Source organism: Prionailurus bengalensis, chromosome A1, assembly GCF_016509475.1.
Source record: "Prionailurus bengalensis isolate Pbe53 chromosome A1, Fcat_Pben_1.1_paternal_pri, whole genome shotgun sequence".
Lineage (NCBI taxonomy): Eukaryota > Metazoa > Chordata > Mammalia > Carnivora > Felidae > Prionailurus > Prionailurus bengalensis.
The window spans coordinates 765,307-780,003 of NC_057343.1; the positions used below are offsets into that span (position 1 = coordinate 765,307).

Sequence of the window (14,697 nt, forward strand, 5' to 3'; positions counted from 1 at the left end):
GTACAGATTAAAAAGATAATTCTGTGAGCAGTTTTTTACCAATAGATTTGAAAATAGAGTGAAATGGGAAAATTCCTGGGAGAATATAGTTTAACAAAACTGACCCAAAAAGAAATACAAAAATTGAGTAGTTTTACAGCTATTAAAGAATGTGAGGGGCATGTGGGTGGCTCAGTCGGTTAGGCATCTGACTTCAGCTTAGGCCATGATCTTGTGGTTTGTGAGTTCACGCCCCACATGGGGCTCTGTGCTGACAGCTTCAGAGCTTGGACCCTGCTTTGAAGTCTGTCTGCCTGTCTGAATGTCTCTCTCTCTCTCTCTCTCTCTCTCTCTGCCCCACCCTTGCTTGTGTTCTGTCTCTGTCTCTCAAAAATGAATAAATGTTAAAAAAAAAAAAAAAAAGAATGTGAAATCGTAATTTAAAATAGCCTTAAAAATTTAACACTACAGGGCGCCTGGGTGGCTCAGTTGGTTGAGCGTCCGACTTTGGCTCAGGTCCTGGTCTCATGGTTCATGGATTCAAGCCCAGCATCAGGCTCTGTGCTGACAGCTTGCTTGGAGCCTGGAGCAGGCTTTGGATTGTGTCTCCTGCCCCTCCCCTGCTTGCTCTCTCTCTCAAAAGTAAATAAATGTAAAAAAAAAAAAATTTTTTTTTTTTAAATTTAACACCAGGCACAGATAGTTTCAATACAAGAGCTTACCAAAATTATAAAAAAGTCTTCCTAAAATAAAGAATGCTAACTTGTTCCTTGGGCCCATTATACTTTCAGAACCATAATGAGAAAGAAACTTTGTAAGAAAGGAAAGTGACAGGTCAAGCTTACTCATGAACTCAGATGTAAGTATCCCAAACAAAATGTTAGGCAATTGAATCTAGCTGTATGTAAGAACATAACCTATTATAATATAACATAACCTAATAGTTAGCAGTCCTTAGGAATTCAGTGAGTAAAGGAGAAATTGATTCAGAAACATCCTCAATTTCTAAAAAACAAAACCTAACAAATTAATAAAAGGGAGCTTTCTCGGGGAACGGTCAAGATAGTGGAGCAGCATGGAAGTTTTTTGCATCTCTCGTCCCTGAAATGCAGCCAGATCAACACTAAACCCTCTTTCACGCCTAGAAAATTGATCTGAGGATTAACACAACAATCTGCACAACTTGAACCGCAGAACTCAGCAGGTACACAGTGCAGAGAGGTGAACTGGGGTAGAGAGGAGCCGCAGAGGGGTAGGGATCTGTTTTTGCTTGCAGAGAGAGGACAGAGAAAGTAGGGAGAGTACGGGAAAAGCACTCCCCTTGAAAGAAGCTGGAGAGAAAAAGAGAGTAGAAATACCCATAAGGGAATTCCCAAGAAAGGAAGAAAAGAGAAAGGAAGAGAGTTTGGATAGGGTTAAGACTCTATGAACAGGGGAGTATAGAGTCTGAAACTCCGCAGAGTTCTGGTGGGAAGGGTGCATCCTCAGGAGCAGAGAGCAAGGTCCTCAGGGTCCTTAGGCCACACAGGGAGAGGCAGTGGTTCCCCTGCCGAGAGGACATTTGGTAGAGGCTGTGTGGCCTCGCCCCAACAGGCAAAGGTCTCAGCAAACCCTGGAGAACAGCCACGTTTGCTGGTGTTGGAACACGGATGTTAAGAGGGGGGTGAAGCCTGGTGCCAGATGTGTGTTGTTATAGACCCTAATCCCTGAAACACTGGTGCCACGCGATCATGTGAACTTTTTCTGGGGCAGGCTGCCACCTGGCCACAGTCTCCAGGCCTCTGCAACAGTGTGGTTCGATGAACATTCCTGGGGCTGGGCTGGCATTTATAATATAATAATGTGTTACAAGCCTGTAATCATCAAAACAGTATGGTACTGGCACAAAAGCACTCAGATCGATGGAACAGAATGGAGAACCCAGAAATGGACCCACAAACATATGGCCAACTAATCTTTGACAAAGTAGGAAAGAATATCCAGTGGAATAAAGACAGTCTCTTCAGCAATTGGTGTCAGGAAAACTGGACAGCGACATGCAGAAAAATGAACCTGGACCACTTTCTTACACCATACACAAAAATAAGCTCAAAATGGATGAAAGACCTAAACGTTAAGACAGGAATCCATCAAAATCCTCTAGGATTTTCAGCCACAGCAAGTTCTTTTTCAACACGTCTCCAGAGGCAAGGGAAACAAAAGCAAAAATGAACGATTGGGACCTCATCAAGATAAAAAGCTTCTGCACGGTGAAGATAACAATCAGTAAAACTAAAAGGCAACTGATGGAATGGAGAAGATATTTGCAAATGACATATCAGATAAAGGGTTAGTATCCAGAATCTATAAAGGACGTGTCAAACTCAACATCCAAAAACCAAATAATCCAGTCAAGAAATGAACCAAAGACATGAATGAACACTTTTCCAAAGAAGACATCCAGATGGCTAACAGACACATGAAAAAAAATGCTCAACATCACTCATCATCAGGGAAATAAAATCAAAACCACAATGAGATACCACCTCAGCCCTCTCAGAATGGCTAACATTAACAACTCCGGCAACAAAAGATGTTGGCAAGGATGCGGAGAAAGAGGATCTGTTTTGCACTGCTGGTGGGAATGCAAACTGGTGCAGCCACTATGGAAAACAGTATGAAGCTTCCTTAAAAAGTTAAAACTACCCTACGACTCAGCAATTGCACTACTAGGTGTATATCCAAGGGATACAGGTGTGCTGTTTCATAGGGGCACATGCACCCCAGTGTTTATAGCAGCACTATCGACAATAGCCAAAGTATGGACAGAGCCTAGATGTCCATCGACAGATGAACAGATAAAGATGTGACATATATATGTGGGGAGGGGGTGTATACATGTTTATACGTGTGTGTATACATGTATATATGTGTGTGTGTGTATATATATGTATATATACACACATATATACATACAATGGAGTATTACTCAGCAATCAAAAAGAATGAAATCTTGCCATTTGCAACTATGTGGCTAGAACTAGAGGGTATTATGCAAAGTGAAATAAGTCAGAATAAGACAAATATCATATGACTTCACTCATATGAGGACTTTTAAGATACAAACCAGATGAACATAAGGGAAGGGAAGCAAAAATAATATAAAAACAAGGAGGAGGACAAAACATAAAAGACTCTTAAATACAGAGAACAACCAAGTGTTGCTGGAGGGGCTATGAGGGGGGATGGGCTAAATGGGTAAGGCATTAAGGAAGACACTTGTTGGGATGAGCACTGGGTATTACATGTAGGGGATGAATCACTGGTATCTACTTCTGAAATAATTATTATACTATATGCTAACTAACTTGGATGTAAATTAAAAATTAAAAGGGAGCTTTCTCAAGAACGTTAAACTTTTGGCAAACATCTGTCACTGCTTTTATTCCACATTATTCTAAGGTCTACCCAGTACAGTGAGAGAGTGAAAAACAAAAGATACAAGCCTTTGGGAAGGAGGCCTCCCCTCTCCCTTCCCCCAAAAAGCTGTTCATTATCAGATGTTATCATATATGTAGAAAACTCAAAAGAATCCACAAATTTTTAGAAATGTTAAATGTTTAACAGGTGATTGGATATAAGGCCAATATATAAAAATTACCTACAGTTCTGCATATATTTCTTTCTTAAAATTTTTTTTTTTTACATTCATTCTTTTTTGAGAGACATAGTGAGGCAGAGCATGAGCAGGGGAGGGGCAGAGAGAGGAGACACAGAATCCAAAGCAGGCTCCCAGCTCAAGCTGTCAGCACAGAGCCCAACGCCAGGCTTGAACCCATGAACCGTGAGATCATGACCCGAGCTAAAGTCAGACACTCAACTGACTGAGCCACGCAGGTGCCCCGATGGCAAAACCATTTTTAAAAGAATGAAAGAGAATGACATTCAAATTATGGATCCTTAACATCACTGTTGGAGGAGGGCGGTGGGGGGGGTGGGTACCAGGTGGGCGTGTTTAGGTCCTGGCATGGTTCTGTGCTCAAGGTAGTGCTGTGTTCACTGATGTTCACCTCCTAACACGTTCCTTAGCGTTATTAAAAATAAAATTTTAAATTAAAACTGATAAAGTTTATTAAAAATAAAGAGAAAAAGTTAAAATTACCAGATGCTGAATCAAGATCCAGTACTTGGTAGGAATGAACATAGGATTTTGAACCAGTTTGCTATGTGAGAGACCAAAATCTGAGCTGAAGCATAACCTTTTCTTGTTACTTTGTAAGAGTCCTGTAAATTAGGCCATATTCTCTCAGCTGATATAAACCCTCATGTGTCCTGCTTCCCGGATCTTTTTCGTGGTACCATGGTGCCGTGCTAGAGTGAGGAGGTCCAGCTGTGGGCTCAGATATGTCACAGTACGAATATGGCTCTTGGCTTACTGATGTGTGTCTGAGCAGATCCAGAACCTCTTCACCTTACCTGTAACATGTATCCCCTTACAGGTTATTGTGCATGGATTAAATGTGATAATTCTTACTGAACGGTAGCTGCTTTTACTATTACTACTGCTATTGAGAAAGTGAGGTAAGGCAACTTGGTGTGACTTACTCAGAGCCACGCAGCTGACATGTGGAGCTGGGATGTAGAAAATCCAGGATGTGCAGCTCCTAAGGTTGTGCTGTTGCTACAGTGGAATGCTCTTGGAGGTGCAAATCAAGAGCTCGGCTTGAATCAAGAGCTTTGGAAGAATTTCCTTCATTTACTTGCATGTCTTTTACAAACTTCATCTCGATGGCAAGATTAACTGCCTAACATTTGTAAAATTTGAGGAATTGGTTTTAGGTGAAAATATTTTAACTCTGACCATAAAATATTTATGCTTTTTACTTTCTAAAATAGCACGGTTGTTTTTTGGAGCCCTGAGTGGCTCAGTTGGTTAAGCATTTGACTTCGGCTCAGGTCATGATCTCGTAGTTCATGAGTTCGAGCCCAGCGTTGGGCTCTGTGCTGATAGCTCGGAGCCTGGAACATGGTGCCTGCTTCCGATTCTGTGTCTCCCTCTCTCTCTCCCTCTCCCCCGCTCGCACTGTCTCTCTCAAAAATAAATATTAAAAATTCTTTTACTAAAAAACTTTAAAAAATAGCACAGTTGTTTTGAATTACTCCCTAATGAGTTATGTTCAAATCTTATTTGTTGCATGGCCGATAGTGGATCAACACGTCCTTTCCTAATGTTAACGAGCCCCTGGGTCAGACAGATGAGGGAGGAAACCAGCACTTGCTTTATGGGTAGGAGGGAGCACAGAGGGCTTTCAGGAGGAGAGTTTGGAGCTGAGTCTGAAGGATCAGTGGCTTTTATTTACATACAAGTTTGGTTTACACATTTAGAATGGCTTTACCTACATAAATGATTGGAGGAAATATGTATCCAAGAAGAATGGCCAAAGATAGAAATGTTAAGAGATTTGGGGTTCCTGGATGGCTCAGTTGGTTAAGAATCTGACTTCGGCTCAGGTCATGATCTCACACGTGGCTCGTGAGTTCGAGTCCTGCATCAGGCTCCGTGCTGACAGCGCAGAGCCTGGAGCCTCCTTCAGATTCTGTGTCTCCCTCTCTCTGCCCCTCCCCTGCTCACACTCTGTCTCTGTCTCCAAAATAAAACGTTAAAACATTTTTCAAAAGACACTACAAACTTAAGAAAATGGCATTGTTACAGGGGAAAAAAAGTGTATTAATAAGCCTCTTCTGTGTTCCAGATGGCAGACAACAGATTTTGAGTTTGGGCATGGACTTGAAGTTGGAGTGGATGAAATTAGAAGATTTTCAAAAGCATCTTGATGGGGAAGATGAGAGTTTTACTACAGCAGATGCAATTCCGAGTAGTGAGTAGTGTGGGAATTTTGGAGATTCTTTTCATGAATCTAGATGTGTGAAGCCTAATTTATCTTAATTCTTTCATTGTAGATTTATTGAGGGATGCTGTGAAAAATGGGGATTACATTGCTGTGAAGGTTGCACTTAATTCAAATGAAGACTATAACCTGGACCAAGAGGTAACACATCTTAGTAAAATCTCGTGAAATAAAGATGGAAAGTAGCGCTTTTCACATAATTCAGTTTTACTTTTCATATTTTAAAAATTATAAAAGTAAGGGGGTGCTGGGTGGCTCAGTCGGTTAAGCACCAACTTCGGCTCAGATTGTGATCTCGCGGTTCATAAATTCAGGCCCCCGCTTTGAGCTGTGCTGACAGCTCAGAGCCTGGAGCCTGCTCCAGATTCTGTGTGTGTCTCTCTCTTTGCCCCTCCCCTGCTTGCTCGCACGCTCGCTCTCTCTCTCTCTCTCTCTCTCTCTCTCAAAAACATTTAAAAAAAATTTTTTTTAATTATAAAAGTAGGGGTGCCTGGTGACTCAGTCAGTTGAGCATCTGACTCTTGTTCAGCTCCAGGTCATGAGATCGAGCCCTGAGTCGGGCTCTGCACTGGGCATAGAGCTTGCTTAAGATTCTCTCTCCCTATATCATTCGTGCTCACTCTGTCTCTGTCTGTCTCTGTCTCTCTGTCTCTCTCTCAAAAAAAATAGAAAGATGCTCTCTTCCCCCTCCCCACCCCATATCCCTCTCCCTGGCTCGTGCTCTCTCTCTCTAAAATAAAATGTTATAAAAGTAATGTTCACTTTATAAACTGAAAGCACAGTAGAAATGTATAATGTAGAAAATTATAGACCTTGTAATTCCAACCCCTACAGTGACCATTTGGTTCAGCTGTGACCTGTCTGGTTTTGTTTGTGGTTCTGTCTGTGGTTGAACCTCTGCTGCTTGAGGGCATAAAATGACTCCTTGTGTCTGAGTCTTTTAAGCCTGGAGAATTTTTATTTTTATTTTTTCTTTTATTATTATTATTTTTTAATGTTTATTCATTTGAGAGAGAGACAGAGCGTGAGCAGGGGAGGGGCAGAGAGAGGGAGACACAGAATCCAAAGCAGGCTCCAGGCTCTGAGCTGTCAGCACAGAGCCCGACATGGGGCTCAAACTCAAAAACTGTGAGGTCATGACCTGAGCTGAAGTCGGACGCTTAACCGACTGAGCCACCCAGGCGCCCCAGAGGATTTTTATTTTTAGATAGTCACATCTGTCAGTCCTTTCCTTTATGGCTTTTGGGTGTCTTGTCTTACTTACAAGAGATTTTTATATTTTCTTCTTTAGTTTTCATGCTCTCGTGGTGGATTTTTAGGTTTAATCTTCAGAGATTATGGTTCAAAAAAATTATTGGGATTTTGATTAAAATTGCATGAAATCTGGGGCACCTGGGTGGTGCAGTCAGGCATCCAACTCTTGATCTCAGCTCAGGTCATGATGTGGTTTGTGAGGTTGAGCCCCGCATTGGGCTCTGCTCTGATGGTGCCGAGCCTGCTTGGGATTCTGTCTCTCCTTCTCTGTGCCCCTCCCTTGCTTGTGTGTGTGCGTTCTCTCTCAAAATGAATAATTAAACATTAAAAGCATTTTTTTAATTGTATGAACTCTATAGATAAACTTGGCTGAGAATTGACATTTTTTATATTTGAGTCCTCCAAATAAGAACGTGATAACTCTACATTCATTCAGCTCTTCATTTATTCCTAAAGCGGTTTTATGAGTTTTTTCCTTCATACGATTCTTGCACATTTAGTTTAGATGCTTTCCTACATATTTGATAATTTTTAAATTATCTTAGTGTGATCATTAGGATCTTTTTCCTCCCATATTTTGTCTTCTAACATGTTATTACAGGTGTTCAGTGAGGCTGTTGATCTCTGTGTGTGTGTGGTCTCTGGTCACTTTGAAATTCTCTTACTTTAATAACTTTTAAATTATTCTCTGGGTAGAGAATATTATCATCTGCTGAAAAGTAACTGTTTTGTTTCCTTCGTGCACAGTAATATTTCTTTTTCTGGTCTTGTAAACTTGGTGACATTTTGCAGAAGAGTTCTGATGGAGGCGATCCTGTTCTGTCTCTCGTCTGAGGGTGGCTTTCCCCTGAGGCTGCATGAAGATCCTTTTTCTGTTGTGCTGTTGTTGGTTTCTAGTGGACAGTAGACTTCCTTTTGTCTATCTGTTGAAGTTCTTATCAGGGATGGATGTTGGGTTTTATCTGGTGCTTTTTTCCCTGCTTTCATTCTTATGTAGCTTGGTCTTCATTAATAAAAAGCCTAGCAGCTACAGGGAACTTTACTAAGTTAGAAAAAAGGTTTTTTCCCTCTAATATGTTTTGTGGTAATAAGGTAATTTGCAGATGAGAGGAAGTGCACTACCTTATTTCAGTTAATTTTTCTTATATTTGTGTTCAGATTGCTCATGCAGGTGAATTCTGCTAAACTTTCAGATTGTAGCCAAATTAACTCACCTTGTTAGAACTTGGTTTTATCAAATGGCATTTAATAAATGGCTTGATTTTCCCATGTGTTTGTTTCAAATGATTGGAAATGTTTTGGCTTTTTATTTTTTGTCAACTTTATGTAATTTTATCTCTTTTTAAAGTATTTTAGGGGTGCCTTGGTGGCTCAGTCAGTTAAGCATCCAACTTCGGCTCAGGTCGTGATCTCGCGTTTGTGGGTTCGAGGCCCGTGTCAGTCTCTGTGCTGACAGCTCAGAGCCTGGAGCCTGCTTCGGATTCTGTGTCTCCCTCTCTCTCTTCCCCTCCGCAACTTGTGCTCTGTCTCCCCTCTCTGTCTCTCTCTCTCTGTCAAAAATAAATAAACATTAAATTTTTTTTTTTTTTTTTTAATTTTTTTTTTCAACGTTTTTATTTATTTTTGGGACAGAGAGAGACAGAGCATGAACGGGGGAGGGGCAGAGAGAGAGGGAGACACAGAATCCGAAGCAGGCTCCAGGCTCTGAGCCATCAGCCCAGAGCCCGACGCGGGGCTCGAACTCACGGACCGCGAGATCGTGACCTGGCTGAAGTCGGACGCTTAACCGACTGCGCCACCCAGGCGCCCCTAAAATTTTTTTTATAAAGTATTTTAATTTGTCTAGATTGTCATAGCCTCTTAGAAACCAATCATATCAGTGTCCTGTTTCCTGCTTCTGAATTTTCTTCTTCATCCCCTGAGCAATCAAACTGTCATTTCCCAACAGTTAGCTTTTGTAGAGGCCATTTGTCTAATCCAGACAGCATTCAGTTACCCTTGGACTTAGGTCACTTCTAGTGGTCATTTCTAGCCTCAGATCTTTGGCCAGCTAAGCAACTATCACGAATGTGAGTTTCACCTGTTTTACCTAGGACACAAGGAGGCTTTCGGACCTGAAATGTCCGAAATGCGATAAATAAATAAGTACCTTTGCCATTTTTATAGCATCAAGATGCACTATTCATCAGTATGTCGTGCAGAATGTTGACGGGCCTTTAGAACATTAATACCTGGAAGTTGTAAAATTTTTATGACATTTAAAGAAATTGTGAAGGTTATTAGTTTCTGATTATAACAAGGATATTTTAGTGAGGGGCACCTGCCTGGCTCAGTCAGAAGACGGTGCGGTGCAACTCTTGATCTCAGTGTTGTGAGTTCAAGCCCCACATTGGGTGTAGAGATTAATTATTAAAAAATAAATAAACTTAAATAAAAATAAGGATATTTTAGTGAAAGACTTAGGTAGATGCTTAAATCAGTATACTTTAGCGATTTCACGTTGAAACATCCTAGGTGAAGAGACTTAGTTCTGGAATTTTTCTGATAGACATTGACATGTCTTTTCCTCAACAAAACCAATGAAGGATTCAAGCGGGATGACACTGGTGATGCTCGCCGCAGCCGGAGGGCAAGACGACCTGCTGAGGCTCCTCATCAGGAAAGGGGCTAAGGTGAATGGCAGACAGAAGAATGGGACCACCGCCCTCATTCACGCAGCCGAGAAGGTTGGGAACTCAAGAGCTCTCAGTTTCTTAGTCTGTAGGAATTCCTACCTGTGGACTAGGACGGTCTGTTTCTGTCCTGTCCTGAAATGTAACTCTCATATAGTCACAAAGCTTTAGAGTCTCATATTTCAGTTCATCTCAGACTTGTCATGAATAGATTTTTGTTAATTAGTAGCTTTACTTTGTAATTGAATTTTCAAAATGTGATTTATGTAGTGAGAAGTGATTTATATTGAAAAAGGACCCTGGGGGCTCCTGGCTGGCTCAGTTGGTAGAGCATGCGAGTCTTGATCTCGGGGTCATGAGTTCAAGCCCCATGTTGGGCACAGAGTTTACTTTAAAAAAAGAAAAAGTAAAAGGACCTCTGGTTAAGGTACTAATACTGGTTTCAATGTTAGATCTTTTAAAAATCTTTTCCGGTTGAGGGGCACCTGGGTGGCTGAGTCAGTTAAGTGTCCCACGTCCAGCTCTGTGCTGACAGCTTGGAGCCTGGAGCCTGCTTCAGATTCTGTGTCTCCCTCTCTCTCTGCCCCTCCCCCACTCACGGTGTCTGTCTCAGAGATAAATAAACATTTAAAAAAATTAAAAATCTTTTCCAGTTGAAATTAAATGTTCCTTTTGGTTAAGAATTTAATGAAAATATTGCCACATATTATCTTTTTAAAAGATTAATACACAGAGATTCATAGGTTGAAACCAGTGGTTCCACTTGAGATCGAAGTTGCTGGCAAAGGGCATGTGGCTTGTGTGGAGCCTGAGCAGGAGGGCACAGTGAAGAACCGTGTTCACCAACCTGCTTGGGATAGAATCTCAGTATTTTTCCTGATGGCTAAAAATTTCAAATCATCAAAAATATCTTCTAAAGAATTTTGGGAATTAAATTTGCTTTTTTTTTTTTTTTTAATAGAACTTCCTAACTACAGTGGCTATTCTTTTGGAAGCAGGAGCTTTTGTAAATGTCCAGCAGAGTAACGGTGAGACTGCTCTAATGAAGGTAAATACTTCACACGGGTCACCTACTCCCTCGCTCTTCACAGATGCCTCTGCCAGGCAGTCTGCTGGGGGCCGAGAATAGGATGGGGAACAGGACACAGATGTGTAAGAGAAACCGTTTAGCAAAGAAGCAGTTAAAAGCTGGTGTGAACAGTAATGTAATAGGAATAAGCACAGAGAGCTCTGGAATTACATGAAAGTTGGTACCAGGCATAGCAGTCTGGATTCAGGGCCGGACAGGGCAGGGCTTCTGGCTGGCTCAGTCAGTAGAGCATATGACTCTTGATCTCAGGGGTCATCAGTTTGAGCCCCACGTTGGGTTTAGATTGCTTTAAAAAAAAAGAGGTAAGGAGCACCTGAGTGGCTCAGTCGGTTAAGCATCTGACTTCAGGTCAGGTCATGAACTCATGGTTTGTGAGTTTGAGCCCCGTGTTGGGCTCTGTGCTGACAGCTCGGAGCCTGGAGCCTGCCTCAGATTCTGTGTCTCCCTCTCTCCCTGTTCCTCCCAGCTCCTGTTCTATCTCTTTCTCTCTCTCTCTCTCCTCTCAAAAATAAAGATTAGGGGTACCTGGGTGGCTCAGTCGGTTGAGCCTCCAACTTCGGCTCAGGTCATGATCTCACGGTTCGTTTCAAGCCCCACATTGGGCTCTGTGCTGACAGCTCAGAGCCTGGAGCCTGCTTCGGATTCTGTGTCTCCCTCTTTCTGTCTCTCAAAGATGAATAAATGTTTTAAAAAAAATTTTTTTTAATAAATACATAAAGATTAAAAAAAATTTTTTTTTTCTTTTTAAAAGAGGTGAGACACGGTGGATGTGATGGGTGGCTGAGCTGCATCCCGCAGAATGATACATAAGCTGACAGGGATGAGCTGTGTGAGCGGAAACTGGAGTAAGATGTGTACTGACACCTGGGAGTGGGAAAGAGCACGGTGTGCTTACATTATGGTTTTACGTGAGTGGAATCAGATTTCTTCGAGTGTGTTTGCAGTTGTGGTTTGATGATTGTTTTGAATGGAAGGTTGCTAAAGCTTCCTACATATCTCCCCTTTAATTGCCCCTCTCTGTTTACAACAGTTTTGTATTTGCCTCTCCTGGGGCCTAGCCCAGTCTAGAATGTTCCTGTGGCAGTTCTAAATTCCTGGCCTAAGATGCTGTTAAGACATAACAGGTCCTGACATCACACCGCGTGTTAGTTCCCTGCACGGAGGGAGGCTCTGTCTTACTGCCCCCTTCCTAGATACAGGTTGGTGCAAGCTCTTAATCCGAGTAGGTGTTTCTTGGCCATACTGAGTTTCAGCTGCATTTCCTGAGTCAGTGAGAGCACAGGTACAGGCTCAAGTTACCACTGGGCCTGGGCCTCAGTGTGGTCTTGAATCTTTGTACTCTCAAGGCCAGCATCACCTGTCCCCTCGGCCGAACTCACTCCTTGTGCTGCTGTTTCACTTCTGGTTCGCGGAAATGCTTATTTTGTTCAGGAGCCCTACTTTCGAATTTTAATTTTCCTTTATGTGTTCCTGTTGCCATATGTTTAGAGCAGAGGTGGCACCCCAAAGCATGAATTAAAACTTTGTCTTACTGCGAAATCACCGTATACATGCTGCACAGCAGATACTCGAGTAGTCAGGCGTGTGGAGGTGCACACAGGGCAGTGAGCGCAGACACAGGAATTAGGATGACCTAATCCTGAGAGCGTTCAGGAGCCACTAAGCTGGAGAAACATAATCAGAAGAAAGGTGACTGTTTTTAATGTCCCCCTAGGTCAGTAGGGGGAAGGAATTGGATAAAAGACCAAGAGTTAGCAGACATATAGGGGACATTTTTTAAATTAAGTGAAATAATAGTCTGTACCCAGGTAGTGACAGTGGAGATAGAAGTGGGTAGACCAGTGTTTTAAAGAGGTAGAATTCATGGGACTTGGTAATTGACGGCTATGCTTGTAATCCTGTTTGCTAATTTAGGGAACACAGACAGTATACAACGGGAGTGGGGTTGCATTTGAGCTGAAAATGCTCAGATGTTTCACATTGTGATCTTTCGCTCAGGAGAAGGGTGTGGGCTGTATATTCAGATTCGGGTTCATCTGTGTAGACAACATGATTACAGCCCTAGGCTGAGAGTTGGGTCACCACTGAGATTTGGAAGGGAAAGAACGGTCAGAGAAGGCAGCCATATAGGAAAGACCAGGGGAAGAGGAAGATCAGGAGGGAGAGGTATCCTGAGTGAGCTGGCCCGAAGCATCTGTGGGGGAGAGATGCCAAAGAACAATGGGCTGAGAAGTTGGGAGAAAGGGAGAAATTGCCCTTGGGGGTTAGCACTGCAGAGGGTGTTGGCGCCCTCATCTGGGCAGAGTTTGTATTGGGTTTGAGGGATGTGGGATTGCAGGGGCTGGGAAGGTGGATGCTGGATGTAGCTGGCACTTAGGAGTTGGTCTGAAAAGGAGGAAGGCAGTGCCCAGAGGGGAAGAGGTCGAGGGATGGTTTCTTGTTTCTTCCCAGAGAGGAGCTTAAGCATACGTAATAAACTGTTGTCTAAATTAGACTGCCTATAAATGTATTTAATTTTGTTTTTTATTTTTTTGGTTTGCTTTGGTTTTTGTTTGTGTTGGGTTTTGGGGGGCACCTATTGTTTAAGCTTTACTTAGATTTAGTATATTAAATTGGTTTTATTGAATGTGAGAATTAGAAGAAATAAACCTGGGGAAAGATTTTCAGAAATGTTTAAAACAAAATAAAAAACCTTTCATCTCAGAAATAATGTATAAACTTGATCATTACCAGAATGTGAGGGTGTGGAGAAACCACATTCTCACCCCCTAATGTTGGGCATATGACTGGTCCCAGCAGGGGCCTCTCACCCTTCCTGCTACTGACATTGTGGGCCAGATCACTTGTAGGATGTGTCACAGCATCCCTGACCTCTGCACCAGGTGACATAGTAGCCACCCTCAGGTGTAACGACCAGAAATGTCTCCATCAATTGCCTGAATTCCCCTGGGGGCAAAACCACCCCAGTGAGAACCACAGGGTTACATGCTTTTGAAGGGCATTTGTCAGATCTGTCACTAGATGCATGCCCTTTGACCTAGCAATTACATGGCTTAGACACCTGCTCTGTAGAAATGCTGTCCCGCATGCTCAGTAGCACACGAGATGGCATTGTTCTTGTGGGAAAGCTTACCGGCTTGGCCCTGTTCCATGTACAATATATGTTATATATATTTTAATATTGAAACATATTGTCAAATTGGTTTCCGTACCACACCCAGTGCTCATCCCAACAGGTGCCCTCCTCAGTGCCCATCAGCCACGTTCCCCTCCCCCATCTGCATCAACCCTCAGTTTATTCTCAGTTTTTAAGAGTCTCTTATGGTTTGCCTCCTTCCCTCTCTGTAACTTTTTTTTCCCCCTTCCCCTTCCACATAAGAGTGAAAACATACGGTATCTTTCTCTGTAGGACTTCACTTAGCGTAACACTCTCCAGTTCCATCCACGTTGCTACAAAAGGCCGTATTTCATTCTTTCTCATTGCCAAGTAGGATTCCATTGTATATCTGTGTACAATATATTATTTTAATTTCAGCCTCAGTGTCGTGAGGCAGAAGTACCGTTATCCCCTCTTGACAAGTGGAAACAGTGAGACTCAGAATTAAGGGGTTTACTTGAAGTCACAAAGCCGGTAAGTAACAGAGACAGGAGAGAGCCTGGATGTAGGTCTTTTTACTCTAGAAATGGTCTTTGAACTGCATCCAGCTCCATCTTAGATTTGCTGGATTCAGATTTGTATCTGTGCTTAATTAGTCTCCTTTAAAGCAGCTTCTAGGAAAATCGTGAAATTACTTTGTGATGCTAAGAGAGCTCC

General features: G+C 42.3%; 1 protein-coding gene across 3 annotated transcripts in view; it reads left to right on the forward strand.

Annotated features, from left to right (window-relative positions):
• MPHOSPH8 (M-phase phosphoprotein 8) overlaps positions 1 to 14,697 on the forward strand; it is a 53,575-nt gene that overhangs the window by 29,591 nt on the left and 9,287 nt on the right. For 2 of the 3 annotated variants that reach the window (XM_043574562.1, XM_043574577.1), the window contains exons 6-9: positions 5,712 to 5,837; positions 5,920 to 6,008; positions 9,707 to 9,847; positions 10,755 to 10,841. In XM_043574562.1, the coding sequence (XP_043430497.1) occupies positions 5,712 to 5,837; positions 5,920 to 6,008; positions 9,707 to 9,847; positions 10,755 to 10,841 (443 nt within the window). The remainder of the gene's footprint in view (positions 1 to 5,711; positions 5,838 to 5,919; positions 6,009 to 9,706; positions 9,848 to 10,754; positions 10,842 to 14,697) is intronic. The other variant, XM_043574569.1, reaches the window with a different exon arrangement.